This window comes from Acomys minous (genome assembly GCF_964271855.1).
Source record: "Acomys minous genome assembly, chromosome: 17".
Lineage (NCBI taxonomy): Eukaryota > Metazoa > Chordata > Mammalia > Rodentia > Muridae > Acomys > Acomys minous.
Window position 1 is genome coordinate 17,650,275 of NC_140500.1, and position 18,157 is coordinate 17,668,431.

At 40.5% G+C, this 18,157-nt stretch overlaps 1 protein-coding gene and 1 long non-coding RNA gene across 5 annotated transcripts in view; one reads left to right on the plus strand and one right to left on the minus strand.

Moving 5' to 3' along the window:
- Positions 1-3,078, plus strand: part of LOC311588640 — a 29,918-nt gene extending 26,840 nt beyond the window's left edge. For both annotated transcript variants that reach the window (XR_014776280.1, XR_014776281.1), the window contains exon 2: positions 680-3,078. This is a non-coding gene — a long non-coding RNA (uncharacterized lncRNA). The remainder of the gene's footprint in view (positions 1-679) is intronic.
- LOC311588637 (C-type lectin domain family 2 member D-like) overlaps positions 1-17,259 on the minus strand; it is a 116,242-nt gene extending 98,983 nt beyond the window's left edge. Inside the window, exons 1-4 of one of the 3 annotated variants that reach the window (XM_084766505.1) lie at positions 12,957-13,664; positions 11,868-12,046; positions 11,178-11,284; positions 9,912-10,215 (exon numbers count right to left, since the gene is read on the minus strand). In XM_084766505.1, coding sequence (XP_084622631.1) covers positions 10,080-10,215; positions 11,178-11,284; positions 11,868-11,915 — 291 coding nt within the window. In that variant the 5' untranslated portion in view covers positions 11,916-12,046; positions 12,957-13,664 and the 3' untranslated portion in view covers positions 9,912-10,079. Of the gene's footprint in view, positions 1-9,911; positions 10,216-11,177; positions 11,285-11,867; positions 12,047-12,956; positions 16,097-16,783 lie in introns of those variants that run through there. The other 2 variants (XR_014776279.1, XM_084766504.1) reach the window with 2 other exon arrangements.
- Positions 17,260-18,157: the final 898 nt, after the last annotated feature.

Below are 18,157 nucleotides of genomic sequence, written 5' to 3' on the forward strand. Positions count from 1 at the left end.
GAAAGCAAATATACAGGGAGACTACTTACCAGCCAGTGGTGGATGGGGATGGTTTGGATTTTGTTTGTTTTGTTTTATTTGTTTGTTTCTTATGTATATGAGTATTTTGCCTGCGTGTATGTCTGTGCACCACTTACATTCCTGGTACCCACGGAGATCAAAGAAGGTATTGTATTTTCTGAAATCAGAGTTACAACCACTTGTAAACTACCACGTAAGAGCCCAGGTTCTCTTTAGGGGTAAAAGGAGCTCTTAACTCATGAGTGAAACCTCAGGCCTCCAATGGTAGATTATTAATGGGTATATATGCATGCAAATATCTTTTCTCCATGCATAGTCAAGTATTTGGATATTTAATATGTACAGTATGCAGACTCCATGCTATATGTTCCTGAAATAGGCCCTCTACCTTACCATAAGTGCTTTGAAATTATTAATGCTGAACAGATACTCCACAGATTTACTTTTACATGCTACCTTAAATTTTGTACCAGATCCTAAGAGAGCATAAGACAGAAAAGTATTTTTACTTAATCTAATATAGCTTTTGTCCTAACTAGGTTTACTTTGAATTTTTTGTAGAGTTTTTCCAGTCACAAGAAACATTGTGAAATTGTCCCTCAGCCTCTTTGCCTTGTTTCCAATTGGTATTTTTTAATCTTCTGAATTATGTTTTCAGGTCTGCATAAAGGAATGAACTCCACCATGGCATATTTACTCATGTGGGTCACTAAACTTCACTTTTGGTCATGCCCCTTCCACCATGACCTCACATTAAGAAGATGTTCATCATTTCAATGCTTCTGGGTATTTTGAGGGAATTTCACTACTGAATTTTCCCCTTGACAGAAAGCAAGAGACTTTGTTTTTCCTTTGGAGACGGGGGTCCCTGTGAAGTCCCAACCAACCTGGAGCTCACTACATAGACCAGTCTGGCCTTGGACTCACAGAGTTTCAACTGATTCTGCCTCTGGGACAAGGGGAGCAAGAATCTGTAAAGTCTTATCACCTAGATTCAGTAACACAGAAGAACAACCTAGTGTTTTAAGCAAACAACCCATAAACTGTTAAGAATACATTTAATTTAAATACACATATCAAAAAATATATCCCAGCATACTCAGTCACGAACTGACTGATAACTGACGTCCAGCCACCTGCTAGGGATAAGACCAACTCCTAAGAACACAAAGAAGGAAGAGGCGCCATGGTCCCCCCTCTACGTAGAGCTGAACAGGAAGAGAGATTTAAAAAATTAGATTACAATCCAACATAAAGTTTGTAGAACATACGCTCGGGAATGAGGGAATGATATGAAAGATAAGGTTAAACGAAGACTAGTCAAGAACAGACCAAACATTCCCCACCCCCATCTACTTAGTTCCTATTTCCAGTGCTGATCCTGTCACCTGTCTTCATCATCTACACCGGAACTTAGCCCTTCAGAGCTCTAGATGCTAATGTTGCTGGAATCTCCATTGCTCTTAGACATCTGAACCCTGCTTACTGTTAGAAGATACAAAAACAAATCTAACACCTGCCTTCCTGTAGCCCTTTCAACACCCCCTCTTCAGGTAGACAGGCTCAGCTCTCAACACTAACCTCATCCACCCTGGCAGAGTGAATGCCCTTGAATATTTCCCCATCTCCAGACAGGGAATAACCCCCCCACCAACAACCCCATCAACCCACAGTACTCACACATGGCCCCTTTTCTAGGCAAACTCTGGACTGACCCTGCCAATTCCACCCATCTGCATGACCTGAGGACCACCCTTTACCATGTAAGGACACCTGCCATGTAAGGACTCACACCTGCTACTCCACTTACCCCTACAACTAGTCTAAGGAGCACATGCCCACACCCAATTGCCTATTTGCCATTAACACCCTAACTCTCCACTTAATTGGATCCCAGACTTTTATCAGCAACTTTGCCTGAGGAAAAGTCCAGAGAATCTCCCTCGGACTCCTGAAGATTGATTGTGAAAATCACCTCACACTACAGAAGGTCAGCTCCTGAGCTGAAAATCCTCAGTTAACTTGAGCCAAACCATGACTACTTTTGATATCCAATTCACACATCAACAATCAAGTGCCCAAGGACTGAGCCTTAACCTCCACACAGATGGCCTACCACGTGACAAATTGAGAGGACAAATAACAGGAAGCTTCAAACACCTGTTCATCAAGTAGAGACAAGATTTGAATGCCAGTAAACTGCGCTCACCACTTGACTGCCCGTGCATAGGTCCCATGACAAATGCATAAACTCGAATAACTAAAATACTAAGTCTTCATGAAGAACCAGTGTGTCCACAGTAACGTTGCCTGAGAATAGCAAGCAGATGATGTAGAAGACAATGAATTCACAATAGCAGTGTTGAAAATAACCAAAGAGTTCTAAGAGGACAGAGTAAGAATGAACACTATAAGAGCACAGGTAAATGAAACTACAAAACATAAGTCAAGAAATAAAAATAGAATATGATAGAACTTCTAAAGATGAAAGACCCACATTAACAGGTTCCATATTAGCTGCCGTCAGACTCCATTCTATTAAAGAGCTACTAGATTCCGTTGTTAGCATAAAATACCTCCAACTCTGATGCAGAGAGAATTCCCTTGATGAGGTCAAGTTGACCAAGAACCAATAACTAAAACCAGTGTTTATACTCTAAGGAAAAATGTTTATAGGTGGGGAAAAGTCCCTGCACAAGGTCATATCAACCACAAATTATGTTTATGACCAACATTTCTTATGGCCTTGATGGTCATCAAAAAATTCCCCAGTCACACATGAAGCTGTTGTCCTCAACCAAGCTGGTCAGGACTAATAAAAATAGAGATCAGTAGGACCTACTTTGCCTAGAAAATAAGAATATAGCTTGAGTCAAAGCCAACCACCCTGTTCCCCTGGAGACCCTTTGCATGAGCTTATTATGGTTTTTGCCTATGTAAATTAACCCTAACAGAGGCTGCTTGTCACAGTTTCAAAATTGTCACATTGAACTGTGTCCCTGGTGTCAGTAATTTTTTTTTTTGGTCTGGAAATAAAGTTTTTTCTTGTTCCTCTCATGTCCTCGGTGTTTTGTTTGTGAAAACCCTGACCCAACAAAGAAAAGCAAAAATAAAATGAGTTTTAAAATGAAAAATTCAGAAATCAAACAAAAAGATTAGAAAACAGTATTGTAGAAGTAACTTTTGTTCACCTGCTGTAATTGTTGTCTTTGAGGCTTATTGTATGTAGCCTCCATACAACCTTATCGAGGCCTAGAATGTTCTCAGCCTCTCAAACTTACTGCTGAATAAGCCCTTTCTTAACTTGACTGGCTGGTCCAACTCAGCTGTTCTGGCTAAAAATTTTCTTCAAGCTGATTGATCCAAACTGACTTTTCTGTCAACTTCTGACTGAATTGCTCTGCTTGGTCTCAAACTAGTTTTGACAATATATTCCAATCTTCCGGCTCCTTCTCATTGTCTGGCTTATTCTGTCTTTCTCCTTGTCTAGCTTATTCTCTCTTTAACCTCTCTCTGTAAAACTCTCCCAGTAAACCTGTCCTCTCCTCCTCCTTCCCTGCCCCATCCCATCTCTCCCTCTATCCTCCCTGTCTCTGTGATGCTCCCTTAAGCTCCCCTTTCCTCTGTTCTTGTGAGAGATTAGCATATGCTTTTCTGTCAAATCTTTCTTTGATCTATCATTTTGTCTGCCACTCAATTAGACATCACTTTCAAACATGAGCGTTTCCTTCTACAAACTAATTTTCCCTTCATTGTTTGGGATCAAAGGTGAATACTAAGGGCATATCTGTATTCCAGCCCGAGGAATTAAAGGTATGTGCTAAGGGTGTATCTGTCTTTCAGCCAGAGTAGCCCTTCCACAGGCTACCATCGATAATATTGGATCATGTGAAAGAGAAAATATGATGTCCTGAAGACAAAGCAAAAAAGTAAGATCATTCAGTTGAAGAGAATATCTAATACAAATAATCCCAAGAACTGAACATGCAGGAATTTGGACACTATACACAGATCAAACCTACAAAAAAAATAGATAGAGAAGAAGAAACCAAGGTCATAGGAGAAAAACACTTTTTTCAACAAAATCACCAAAAAAAAAAAAAACTTTCTTAATCTGAGGCAAGAGTTCCTCATCAAGATCTGACAGGAATACAGAACACCAAGCAGACAGGCCTAGAGAAGAAACCCCACTCATCATAGCAAAACACTAAAAGCAAAGAACAACAACAACAATGGATATTGAAAATGGCCAGAGAGAAAAACCATGTCATGTACAGCAGATTTCTCAACAGAGACTATGAAGGCCAGAAGTGATTGAACTAGTGTACATAGTCATAGGACCTCAATAATGTCTCAGCAAATATAGAAAATTGAAATTACATCCTGTATTTTACCTGACTACTATGGTTTAAAGCTGAATATCAACAACAAAAACAAGCAAACAAAGGAAAAACCCAAACTCATGGAATATAAACACACATAACTGAACAAAAATTGAGTGAAGGAAAAAAAACCAAGCAGGGAATTTAAGAATTCCCATAATTAAATGAAATATCCACCATAATAAAGCGTTGGAAAGATGGTTCATATATGAATCAATAAGTATAATTAAATCAATAGACAAAAACTATATAATCATCTCAATAAATGCAGAAAAGACCTTGAAAAATCCAGCATATATTTGTAATGAAGGTCCTGGGAAAAGTGTGGTGACATTATCTCAACATAATAAAGGCAATTAATAGGAAGCCCACAACCAATATTATCCTAAATGGGGAAGAAGTCAAATGCATTTCCACTAAAGTCAGAAACAGGAGAAGGATGTCCATTCTCTGTCTCAAGTACTACTCCATAGTACTTGAAGTCTTAGCTGGAGGAATAAGACAGCTAAAGGAGAAAAAGGAGATACAAATGGGGGAAAAGAAGTCAAAGTACATTGACTTTCAGATGATATGGTTCTAGACATAAAATACAGAAAAATTCTACCAGAAAACTTCTGCATCTGATTAATACATTTAATAGTATCAAGATACAAAATTATCATACAAAAATTGGTAGTCTTTTTATATTCAAATGAAAAACAAAAGAGAAAGAAATCGTAGAAACAATAGTCTCAAAATAAAATACTTTGGAATAAATTTAACCAAGGAAAAACATGTACATCAAAACATTACGACACTGAAGAAAAAAATTGAAAAAGATTCAATAAGATTAGAAAACATCCTTGTATTGACTCCTCTATTTGTAGAATTAATATTGTGAGAATTGCATCCACCAAAAATAATCTATAGACTCAATACAATCCTCACCAAATGCTCAATATGGTTCTTTATAGAAACTGAAAAATAATATTAAATTTCATATATAGATACAAAAGATCCAAGATAGCCAAAACAATTCCAATCAACAAAAAATTGCTAGAGATCTCACCATTCTAGATCTTGTTATATTACAAAGTTGTAGTAATAAAACAACATGGTACTGGCATAAAACCAAACACATTGGTAAGTAGAATAGAATTAAGCACCCACCTAGAAACTCACATTCCTACAGCCACTTGATTTTGGAAAAGGAGGCCAGCAATACATGTTGGAGAAAAGATAATGTCTTCAACAAGTGTTGCTAGTCAGACAGGATGACTACGTGTAGAAGAACGAAACTTGATTATCTCTCATGGTGCACAAAACTCAACTCCAAATGTATCAAGGACCTCAGCAAAATTCCTGATACTTGAAAGCTGATAGAAAATAAAGCAGGCAATATACTTGCTTTCACTGGCACTGGAAAGGCTTTTCTAACAGATCTCCAATAGTGCAGATACTAAGATCAATAATTAATGAATGAGACACCATGAGACTAAAAGGGTTTTGTACATCAAAGGATACCATCACTCAGGCAATGAGAATGAGAAACAGAATGAGAAAATATCTTTAGCAACTGTATATCTGAAGGAGGTTTTACTATCTAGAATATACCCAGAATTCAAAAATTAAGCATCAAGGAACAAACAATCCACTTCTAGGCACTCAAAAGATGAAATACAAATGGCAGAGGAACATTTTTTAAAAGGTCAATATCCTTAGCAATTCGGGAAGTGCAAATTAAAACTACTTTGAGATTTCATCTCATCCCAGTCAAAATGACTAATGCAAAAAAAAGAAAGAAAGAAAGAAAGAAAGAAAGAAAGAAAGAAAGAAAGAAAGCCAAAAGCCAACAAATGATGGCACTAATTTTGGTAAAGCAGAGCACTCAGTAACTAAGGGAGCAAAATCTGATGGAGTTACAATGAAAACCCAGGTGGAGATTCCTCAAAAAGCTAAAAATAGATCTACTTCATGGTCCAGCTGTAGTGCTCTTTGGCTTTACCAAAAAACCTTCATATTCTACTCTAGGTGTACCTGCTCACCCATGTTCACTGTCATTCTATTCATAATACCCAAGAAGTGGAAAGAAACTAGATGGTCAACATAGGATGCATTATGCTATATTTGAATAATGGGGTATTTTTTAATTAAAAAACGTGTGGGACAGTGAAGTCCTATGCATCCCCAAACATTGCAGGCTATTGTCATTGCTCATGGTTGCCTTCCAGAGCTTGAAAGAAAGAACCGACTGCTGAAGTCACACATATTTGAGTCATAGAGCATGAAGAAACCAAGCAGCTATGAGCCTAAATCTTCATCCCTACTGGAGAGTCCTCACAGTTCTGGAAAGGACTATGCTTGCTCTCAGAGGAGAGTAATAATCATCATCTTCAACTATATCCAGCTTTGAACCATGCTAGCTATAATAATGACTGCTCTGGCAAGACCCTCATGCACAAGATGAAGCACATACCTGGCATCATTATTGGGCAAAGAACCTGTTGCTAGACAGATCAGTGGATCCCTCAAGCCTCATCTGAAACACTTGCATTTGCAGTAGTTGGTGATTAACACAAAGACCCAAACTGGACAAGATGCAGAGAATAAGAGATTGTAGAATGTACAGTTCTAAAAGGAACACACACACACACACACATACTTTTATAACCATCATATTTTGTTTTATTATTATTATTATTATTATTATTATTATTATTATTATTATTATTATTATTATTTGTGTGAGACAGTGTCTCTCCCTGAACCAGACTGGTGACCAGCAAGCCACAGTGACTTTTTTGACTCTGTCCCCTGTAGACCTTAGATAATGGTAGTATAAGGAGAAACATGCTTGGCTTTTCCTGTGGGGCATGGGAATTTGAATTCAGGTCCCTGTGTTTGTGCAACAAAACTCTTACCCACTGACTCATCTCCCCAACCCATAGAACCTAAGCCAGGCACAGTCCTTGAAACCCAGCACTCAGGAGGAAGAGGCATGAAGATATCTGATTCAAGGTCAGCCTGCTCTACATAGGGAGACTCTGTCTCTGAAGAAAGAGGAGAGAGAGAGAGAGAGAGAGAGAGAGAGAGAGAGAGAGAGAGAGAGAGAGAGAGAGAGAGAGACGGACAGACAGACAGAGACAGAGAGAGAGAGACAGACAGACAGACAGACAGACAGAGACAGAAAGAGAGAGAGGGGGGAGAGAGAGAGAGAGAGAGAGAGAGAGAGAGAGAGAGAGAGAGAGAGAGAGAGAGACTGATTTTTTTTGTTTACTGGTGGTAAATTCCCTTGTCTATAGAAACTGGTTGAGTGCACACTGGTTCTTGTGGGTAGATCCCTTAGAAGAGTCAATGCTAATAAAAAAAGTAGCTTCTCTCAGGAATATTTTCATAGAGCAACAGAAGGAAACTCACCATGTGTTTACAGATAGAGAAACTGGTGAGACATTTCCCTGGATGATCTGAATCTTAGGAATTGGCATTACTAGTCATATTTTTTTTTCAAAGTCTACTGTGTACAAGATTATTGGGTCAGCTAAGGCCATAAACCTATCAAGTTTCTTTGGGTTATCTTCACACATTTAATGATATAAAATATTTATTTTTCTGAACCATCTCTGGGAATGTATTCTACCTTCCTATTGGAATGCAGGAAGTAAAATGGAATGCAACAAAAATTTTATTAGGACTAAATGATGTGTCGAGTGGTGGAGGGGGAGAGGAGCTGAGAAAGTCATTTTTCAGAATAAAATATGCTTTCATTCATCTAAACATAGCTTTAAATAAGGATAATACATTACTTAAAAAGCACATGTGGTTAAGAGCATTGGACCTGGGTTCAATTCCCAGGACCTACATGTGACCCACTACTATCTGTAACTTTAGTTTCAGAGACTGTGACACCCTCACACAGACATACATGCAGGCAAAACATCAATGGACATCTCAAACCACTCTTCCTCTTTAATAATACAAAGCAGAATGGCTGCTATAGTGACATAATCAGCTAATTCAGGAGGACCACAGATTTAGGTCAGGTAAAAAGAGCTTATAAAAAAATAAAGTTTACAAAAACTAAGGGGAATACATGCTAATTTTGCAAAGCTTGTTCAGCTGTGACAACAAAAGAAAAACAAATGGAGAGATAACTCAGCAGTTAGAACTACTTGTTCTTTTTGCAAAAGACCTGGGTTCCTTTTCCATCACCCACATGGACACTCACATCAGTCTGTAACTCCAGTTCCAGGAACCTGATGTCTTCTGATGCCTTCTGACCTCTGCCAGCACAGGTGATGCATATATACACATATACACAAACAATAAACATATGTAATATAGATATAAATGTAGTCTTTTGTGTTTGTTTGTTTTATTTTATTTTATATGCCAATCACATCTTTTCCTTCCTCCTTTCCTTCCAGTCCTCCAACTAACCTCTCACCCCCCACCTCCCCTTCCCCTCCCACCTCTCCCTTCCCTCTCTTCCCCTCCCCCTGCCCTATCTCCTTTCTTCTCATAGACCAAGAGGCCTACCAGGAAACCCGACCATGCTTGGCATACCAAGTTGGTGTAGAACAAGAGAGAAAGGAAGGGATGAAGAGACCAAGAGATGCCTTTAGCCTGTTATTTCGTCCTTTTTGGGACTCATCAGTACAGTGTAGCTGCCCTAGAAAGATTTTAAATACTTTGTTTTTGTACCCAAAAATATGCACACTAGTGCAAAACTAAGTATTCAACACCTAAGAAATTTACCTCATTCTCATTTGATGTGAGATAAATCCGATACAATGGTGAAATTAAAATGGCATTTGTTTATAAAATGTATTCTACTTAGAACAGTATAGTTATATAATTATACTTTGAATAGTAAAATTGGAAATAGGAACATTGAAAACTAAAGTGGAAAAACATTTTTTGGGTTTTTTTTGTTTTGTTTTGTTTTGTTTTTTGTTTTTTTTTTTTTTTTTTTTTTGAGACAGGGTCTCTCTGTGTTAGCCTTGGCTGTCCTAGACTCGCTTTGTAGACCATGCTGGCCTCGAACTCACAGCGATCCGTCTGCCTCAGCCTCCCGAGTACTGGGATTAAAGGCATGCCCCACCACGCCCAGCCCGGAAAAACATTTTGACAATGTCTCTTATGTTTTAAATTGCAGAGTATAAAGTAAATCTTAGTTTTAAATATTTTTTAACTCTTCTGTATGTTGGTTGAATTTTTAAAAGAATGTATAATGTTTTCCCCATATTATGGGTTGCTACTAGAAAATCCTCATCTTTACTAACATTATTAAAGCATTCCCATATTGTCAGTACCCACTCATGAACCTGAACCTTCCTATCTCAACTCTTAAATAGCTGGAATCACAGGTGTGTGTGTGACACCATATAAGTTCCACATGCATTTTTGGGAACTCATTTTTGGGGTCTCACAAATTCAAAAGAAGGACTTCTTTTCACAAAAACTCCATATCATGAAAGTGGGGTTCACTAACATTAATTGCACTTTAGGCTTCAGGTATGACTGCTAATATCTATTTTAGACTCATGTATGTTCTTCTAATTCCCTGTAGGCAGTTCTCCAAGATGGTTTTCACTTGTGGTGTCAAGAAATATTCTCATTTTCTTATGATATCAATGTGGGAAGACAGGGAAAGAACAGCAACTGTAGATAACGGCTAAAAGCAACTCTTGGCAAAGACTAGAAAGGATTTTGGCAGTGGAGGGTGTAGCTGTTGGGTTTGCTACAAATCCATCTCCGATCTGCATAGATCCTGGCACTGCTGATCCCATTGTCATTCAGGTAGGCGTGTTCTTCCTCTCCCCTGATGGGAAGCCTGAAAATAAACCAGAAGCAGTGAGTCTGCAGAGCCCAGAAGTGCATCCACTCCTGCAATGAAATCTCACCCATCTCACCTGCTTATTGGTAATATGAATGGAATCAAAGATACTAGTTTTGCATCTAATATGTTTTATATTCCCAGGGTTCTATGTGAACACCACACCTTTGTCATCATCCATGACGAACCCTGTAATGTGCATACAAAGCACTGGACTGATGCTTGTTGCCATGTTCAAATAGACAGCTACCATGGACAGCCCCACTGAGGGTGATTTTCAGTTCTGTTTTGGAGCATTTTACATAGAAGGAATCCTCTTCTTAGTAAATTGATGAAAGGGCTTTAATGATGGACATGACTGTGATACCATTCCATTAAAGCAGCTATGTTCAAACCCAAGAGCTGCCTTGGGTGCTCTCTGATGGCAAGACATTAGGGGAGATTTCCAATGCCCTTGGAGTCCCTGCTTCTGTGAACAGGGGCAGCCATGCAAATAGTGGACATGGATGGGTCACAACTTGCAGTTCTGAAATGGCTTCCTAGGGTTTCAGGCCCTCACTGCTCATCTGAAGATTTGTCTACATCCCACACAGGGCATTTATCAACAACATAAAGTTCTCAGTTGGTGAAGGAGCAGAAAAAAAGCTGCCCCAGATACCATGATGCTAAAGATTTTGAGTGAAATCATGCCAAGTAAGGGTTTTGAAAATGTTGGTCAATTAATGGGAGGGCATCAAAAGGATTTGAGTTTGTGGGGATGTGGAGTCTGCTGGGGATTGGTTCCTTTATGAAAGGACACACCTTGCTTCCCAGGCACGCTTCCAACCCAAGGGTTTATTATTTTTTCCTTTCCAGTATAATTGGCTGCATATGATGCAGCCCTTTATCTCTCATAGATACAGCTAACACACATCACTACACATCAACTCAGTAGAAGGAGAAGTGATCTGTAAACGTACAAGTTGTTATACTTAGTGCTGTCTGTCCACACCCAAGGGTCCTCTAAGGACTCTCTGTGCAGGCCGATCCAGTAGTCAAAAGTCCCCTTGTATCTTCTTAGGAAATTCTGTCACAAAGCACAGAAAGTGAAAACATGTGGACCTCTGTTTCAGATGACCCTTGAGGGTCTCCACTCCACAGCTTCCTCTAGAGATAACAGGAGGGCATAAGTGAGGGTCACAGAGTTTGGAGCTATAATGGCTTTTACTTCTCAGTGGATCTGGTAGACAACTGTAATTATTCTAAAGTGCCTCATTTGAATTAAAGTACCAAGTTTAATGACACATCCCTCTGTGGCTGGGATAGTTCCTGGTTAATCCTCCTCTTACAGTTATTAACAGTTGTCCCCTTCAGAATGCAACATGTGCCAGCTTAGAGGAAAACACTCTTGAGTACCAGTTGTCTCAGTATAATGGCATATCTGACCTTCCAGACTGACTTTGAGCACTACATGAGAGAATGTTCCTTCAAAGTCTCAGGGCTGCAGTCAGAAGTGTTACCACTAGCAAACGGCACATACTGACATGTCCCCATGTCTCCATCTGCATGGGGTGGGATCCTTCCTTATACTTCATCTTTAACCTCCCTATCTCAAGGCAATACATATTCAACAGGAGAAACAAACCAAGCAACCCATGATCATTTCTTACCAGCTCCTCCATGTTGTCAAATCGAGCTAGCTGGGCCTCTAGTGCCATGCAGTAGTTCTGGCTGAATGTCCAGTTACTTGTGTATTCCGAAAAATAAAAACATTTACTTCCAAATCCAATCCAGTCTCTCGGGCAAATGGCAGAGATATTTTTGATGGAGACCTGCTCAGTCTTTCTTACTAAAATTTAGATAGTACAGTGAAGTGTAAGAAGGATGTCTTGTCTCTTTTGGGCAAACCCTCCTGAGCTCAGCTGTGAGGTGTAGTTTGCTTAACAGATCTGAAGGAATCCTCTCCTGAGCACACTGGCCTTTCTCTGAAGGTCTCCCGCCTAGGGCCTGAGTCCTATTCCCTGTCCGGTGCTCAGGACAATAGGGAGCCGTTGACATGCATTTCTATGATGTCATCACCTCTGTGCTTTGGATGGTCCTTTCCTACCATAGGGGTTGCTAGAGCCACAAGCGCTCTGCATGGACACCTACTGTGACAGTCAGTCTGATAACTGAGATACAGAAGAGAACTCTGGGGAAGGTAGTGAATACAGTGCAGACATGGGCACTAATGGATGGTTCACATATCTAAAAGGTGTAAGATTTTCTTACACTATTCTGAAAATTTTGCTTGTAAAATTCTATGAATTGATTACTTCAGAAACTTTTATTTATTTAATCCTTCCAAAATACAGTTGCACATGGTAACTAAAATCATGGGTAATGGGGAATATATCTTCCTGGATATATCACTCTTCTCTGTCCTCACGCTTCCTTGAGGATTGTCCTTTAGGTATTGCTCCCTTGTTCTCTGCCTTGAATAGTTTCTCCAGGTGGACAAATGTCTTCTGCATCTCTGTTTAGATGGTGCTGAAGTCATCTACCCAGCGATGCTGAGCCTGGCCTCCTGTGCACACCACAGCCGTGCTGTTCCTTCACTGCATCTTCCTGCTGCAGCCTAAGTTCCCAGAGAACAGGAATTTCCAGTGTATTGTCCCTGGAGCCCTTCCTACAGTGCCTGGCTCACATGGTCAGTAAGTATTTACTGGCAACATGAATGTGGACAGAATACTGCAGAATTTGGAGAATAAGTCACTTACCTGACAAAGCAACAGAAAGTGCAACCACAGCTACAGAGAGGACCGTGATCACCACAAAGCAGCAGTAAAGCTTAGCAGGAAACTCAGGGGAGGCGATTCTGAGACGTTTGCCTTGGAACTCTTTACCAAAAAATACAAATACGAGAACGTCAATCTAAAAACCCTCTTTAGGGATAAAGATATCAGAATCATCTGTACATTAGGTTTGTACTCTGTCACCACACACCCTGGCACAGAAGGCCCTGATCTGTAAATGGGGCCTGTGGTTCACAAAAGACTAGAGGGCAGGAAAAAGAATTGTTGTCATGGAGTCTTCTGGTTATAGAACTAAGGGCCAGTGAATGAGCAACAAACAAACAGAATAAAGATCAGGTTGAAATGTAAACAACAACAACAACGAACTACCTATGGATTTAGTCTATAAGGATAGCTTTATTCGGATTAAGGGAAACACTCTGCACACGTGCTGGGGAGCAGGTTCTGGGATCAGCAGACCCTTGAGAAATGGCTAGGAGGTTAAGGTTGCTCTTCTAGAGGACCCAAGTTTGATGCCCAGAGCCCACATAGGGCGGCTTACAGCCACCTGTGTCGCTCCTGCTGCAGCCAATGAGACACACATGTTGGTACTGTTGTATTTCCAGTGCTAGGGAGGCGGAAGCTAGAGAGTCAGGAGCACTGGAAACCCTTGTCCACATAGGAACTTTGAAGACAACCTGGACTACATAAATAGTAGTCTCAAAGAAGCTAGTAAGTTAATTAAATATTAAAATGCATAAATGAAATAGAACACATTGACATTACACGTGAAATATGGGGAGCATTTGACCAGGTTTACAAAACTATGTAAAAAAAATTAATTTGTCTAAAATAACAAATTCTCTTAACAAGTTAAGAGTTTAAGGAACTCTTCCAAACACATTAATGGATATTTGGCATTTCAAAGAAATCAGCAAGGTGACTTCATTCTTTTTAAATGTATTTTTCTTTAATGGGTATACGTAGGTGATTTGCCTGTTATATGTTTGTGTGCATGCCTGATGGCTGAGGACACAAAAAGGGGTTATTGAATCCTCTAGAAGTGGAGTTACAGACAGCTGTGAGGAGCCATGAGGGTGCCAGGAACTGAACCTGTGTCCTCAGCAAGAGCAGACAGTGCTTTTAACCACGTGCCATCTCTCCAGCACTAGGTAGTTTTCTTTTTCTTTTCTTTTTTAAATTTCTTCTTTTTTAAAACATATTTTATTAATTTATTCATATTATATCTAAATTGTTATCCCATCCCTTGTATCCTCCCATTCCTCCCTCCCTCCCATTTTCCCCTCACTCCCCTCACTCCCCTCCCCTATGACTGTGACTGAGGGGGACCTCCTCCCCTTGTATATGCTCATAAGGTATCAAGTCTCTACTTGGTACCCTGCAATCCTTCCTCTGAGTGCCACCAGGCCTCCCCATCCAGGGGATGTGGTCAAATATGGGGCACCAGAGTTCGTATGAAAGTCAGTCCCCACTATCCACTCAACTGTGAAGAATGCCCTGTCCACTAGCTAGATCTAGGTAGGGGTTTGAAGTTTACTGTACATATTGTCCTTGGCTGGCTCCATAGTTTGAGCAGGACCCCTGGGCCCAGATCTGCTCATCATAATGTTCTTCTTGTAGGTTTCTAGGACCCTCTGGTCCTTCTATTTCCCCATTCTCCCATGCATGAAGGCAAGGACTATAAACCTATCTGAGAAAAGGAGGGAAAAAATCGCTGTGAACTTGTCTTAAATCAAAGTCTCTCAGGTATAATACCAAAATCCTTATCCACTTATCCACTTATGCCACAGTGTTCCCTTTTCATCCACTGATAGATGCAGATGGATTCCAAGTGCTGGCTCCTGTGAACACTGTTACAGTACACACTCAGGTATGAACACCTCTTACCAGGTGCTTGGGAGAGTAGACGAGAAGTAGGCAATATGTCCTATAAAGAGGTGTCAGCTCTGGTGTCAAAGGCACAGTAGGATAGAGTTCACAACAATGTATAGTGTTCCTGAAAATTGCTGAGGGGTGTTTTAATACAGTCACCACAATAAAACAATGAAAGTGTGGGTTAAATGTAAAATCTATACAAAAGAAGAAAGAAAGAGAAAAAACAACCAAAGTAGAGAGTTTGAGATGTGTTAATGACCAGTACCTGATATGTCTTCTAGAAGAGACTTCAAGCATCTACCAGCCAGGGTTCCAACAAGATTCCACACCAGACATTTCTTATACGGTATTACGAGTAAGATTTAGCGATAATCCTCTATATTTACACATGTACAATTTCTGATACTTTTTCATTTTGATACATAAATGGTAATTTTTGTCATCCATATTTCTCACGCTGTATACACATATATGACTTTCTAAATTCAAATGCCTCCAAAAGCACAGTTTTAAACAAATCTCTCATATACTTATTAGAAAGCAACATTGAAAATGATCTATCTCAAAAAAGAGAAAGAAATGAAAAATTGCTGGCATTTAAAGTTTATTTTAAAAAAGAGAAGAAGCTGGGCGTGGTGGCACACGTCTGTAATCCCAGCACTCGGGAGGCAGAGGCAGGCGGATCGCTGTGAGTTCGAGGCCAGCCTGGTCTACAAAGTGAGTCCAGGACAGCCAATACTAACACAGAGAGACCTTGTCTCGATAAAATAAAATAAAATAAATAAATAAATAAATAAAAATAAAAAAGAGAAGAAAAATTTAAAAACTGCTTCAATGACAGAATTACTTATGGTTTCAAAATGGTAAAGTTGTGAAATGCCTCCAGTGACACAAGAGCTGCACTGTAGACATGAGCTCCACACTCACCAGAGGCAACGTTCCCACTGCATGAGCATTTTGAGTATTTGATTTCAAAAATCAACCCTGCTGCAGCAGAGGGAGCAAGAGTTTCAGGCCAGCTTGGGATCATCATCAGCCTAATTATCATCATTAGCTCCATCATCTTAACAGCTATTAATAACAGTAATAATCATAATAGTAATTTCAGTTAGAGAATACTCGGTGTAAGTTATAAGCATTAACATTTGTCATGAATTTTGTAATTTTTCAATTTTGTTTTCTCATTGGTAATTATAAATTTTGTTTTCTCAAAATCCAATAGTCTTTCCCTAGATGAGAAAAAAAAATAAGATAATGTAAGAAGGAAAAAGAAAAAGGAACATGAAAAAATGAAATATAATGAAGCATACATATTTTCAAAACACAATATTTTTTCTTTCTGAAGATTGCAGTAGAAACCCTCATTGTATTCTTTTTCCTATAATTTACCATGAGCTCAAAATGCAGAGGGTTTGGTCCTGGGTGGGCTCAGCCTCCCACCGCACACCACTCTCTACAATGCTTATTAATTGCAGTGGATCCAAAACACAAGCCCAGCTTCCCAGGCAAGCTCTGTCACTTGCTCATGGCAAAGCTGTTGTGGTTCCTTCACTGTGGGACATGCAGAGCAAGCATGGTCTACAGCAACTTGGCACAAGTCACCAGAGTGTAATTTACCAGAGAAAACTAAGCTAAGTGCAAAAACAACAAACCAAACAACAACAAGCTGTGTCTGTGGCTCTGGGTCTCCTAAGGAAACTCACTGTTCGTTCTCTTGTTCAGGAACTATTTGAGTATTCTAAGAGCCAACAGAAGAGCTAATGTAACTACCTCACAGCTAGTCCTGTCTGCACTCTCCCCTTCCACAGAGATCCACTGTCACAGGCTCACAGGCTGGGTCAGCTCCTCTGCCTCCCTTCCCTAGAGAAGCTCCTCTCTGCTCTTGTAGTTTGGTTCGCATTTGATTCAATACTTACCCCTTTCTCCCTCCCACAGGCTATCTTTGGTAGGGAGCATGCCCACTGAAGACTCTGCAGGACACATTTCAGAGCTGAGCAGCTGAATTTAAGCTACAAGGAGATTCAAATTTGAAAGCTGAGAGAGGAAGAAAGACCTTTGGGTGTTTCATAGGAAGTCCCAATCTTGAAAGGCCTTCCCCTCAGGCAAACTGCCCCACCTACCGGTGTGCTTACTCACTTCCCTAAGCACAGGACTCATCTGGTTCAAGCTGAAACACATTCCCAAGACAGGAGAGTACAGTCACATGAAATTCAGTCACTGCAAGAAATAAAACTGCTAAATACTGTGTAGACCAAGAGTGTTTAACTTAGAGCAACTCCAGGTGCTGGAGGGTAGAATAAGATGCCAGTTTACTGCTCTGCAGGGGTCAACTTGGGAAGAAAAGACAACAACAAATAGGAAATGTGATTACCAACCCTTTCCTGCTGGAGCAGGGCCAGGCAGCACACTGGTGCCATCTGGAGACTGACTTTTCCTGTTACTTTAGTGGTTTACTTTGTGTTTTGTTTCCCTTTCCAAGCTCTCTGACTTAGAAATGAAACTTAACACAAGCAACCTCACTGGAATCTGAGGTGCTTTTAACTCTTCTGTAGATGGAGGCCGGTTCCTCCACCTCCAGAACTCTGAGACAGAGATAAATACTAGACCTTCTTCTGCACCAGAGTGGAGCCTGGCCCAGGGACCAGGACATAGTGAAACCTGGCCCAGCAACAAGGACCTCTGGTCCTTTCTTATCATAGACCTGCAGCAGTTCTGGGAATCAGAGAACCCTGGGGAGGCTTGGCCTATTCAGACTTCTGGACTGAGTTGAGGAGACATATCATTAGAATCACAGGGACATTTAGGAAATAAGGCTACACTGTGTGACAAAGTAAATGTGGACACAACACACATTCACTTGGGCAGACCCACAGAAGGGACATTGTCAAGAGCAAGACTGGCACAGATTCATAGCAGCGTCCATATTTATTTCTACAATGGGCACGTGTGCTGCCCACTGTATGATGGGGACCATAGGGAGTTGGCACGTGTGCTGCCCACTGTAGGATGGTGACCACAGGGAATGGGCACGTGTGCTGCCCACTCTAGGATGGGGACCATAGGGAATGGGCATGTGTGCTGCCCACTGTAGGATGGTGACCATAGGGAATGGGCATGTGTGCTGCCCACTGTAGAATGGGGACCATAGGGAATGGGCACGTGTGCTGCCCACTGTAGGATGGTGACCATAGGGAATGGGCATGTGTGCTGCCCACTGTAGGATGGGGACCATAGGCAATGGGCACCTGTGCTGCCCACTGTAGGATGGTGACCATAGGGAATGGGCACGT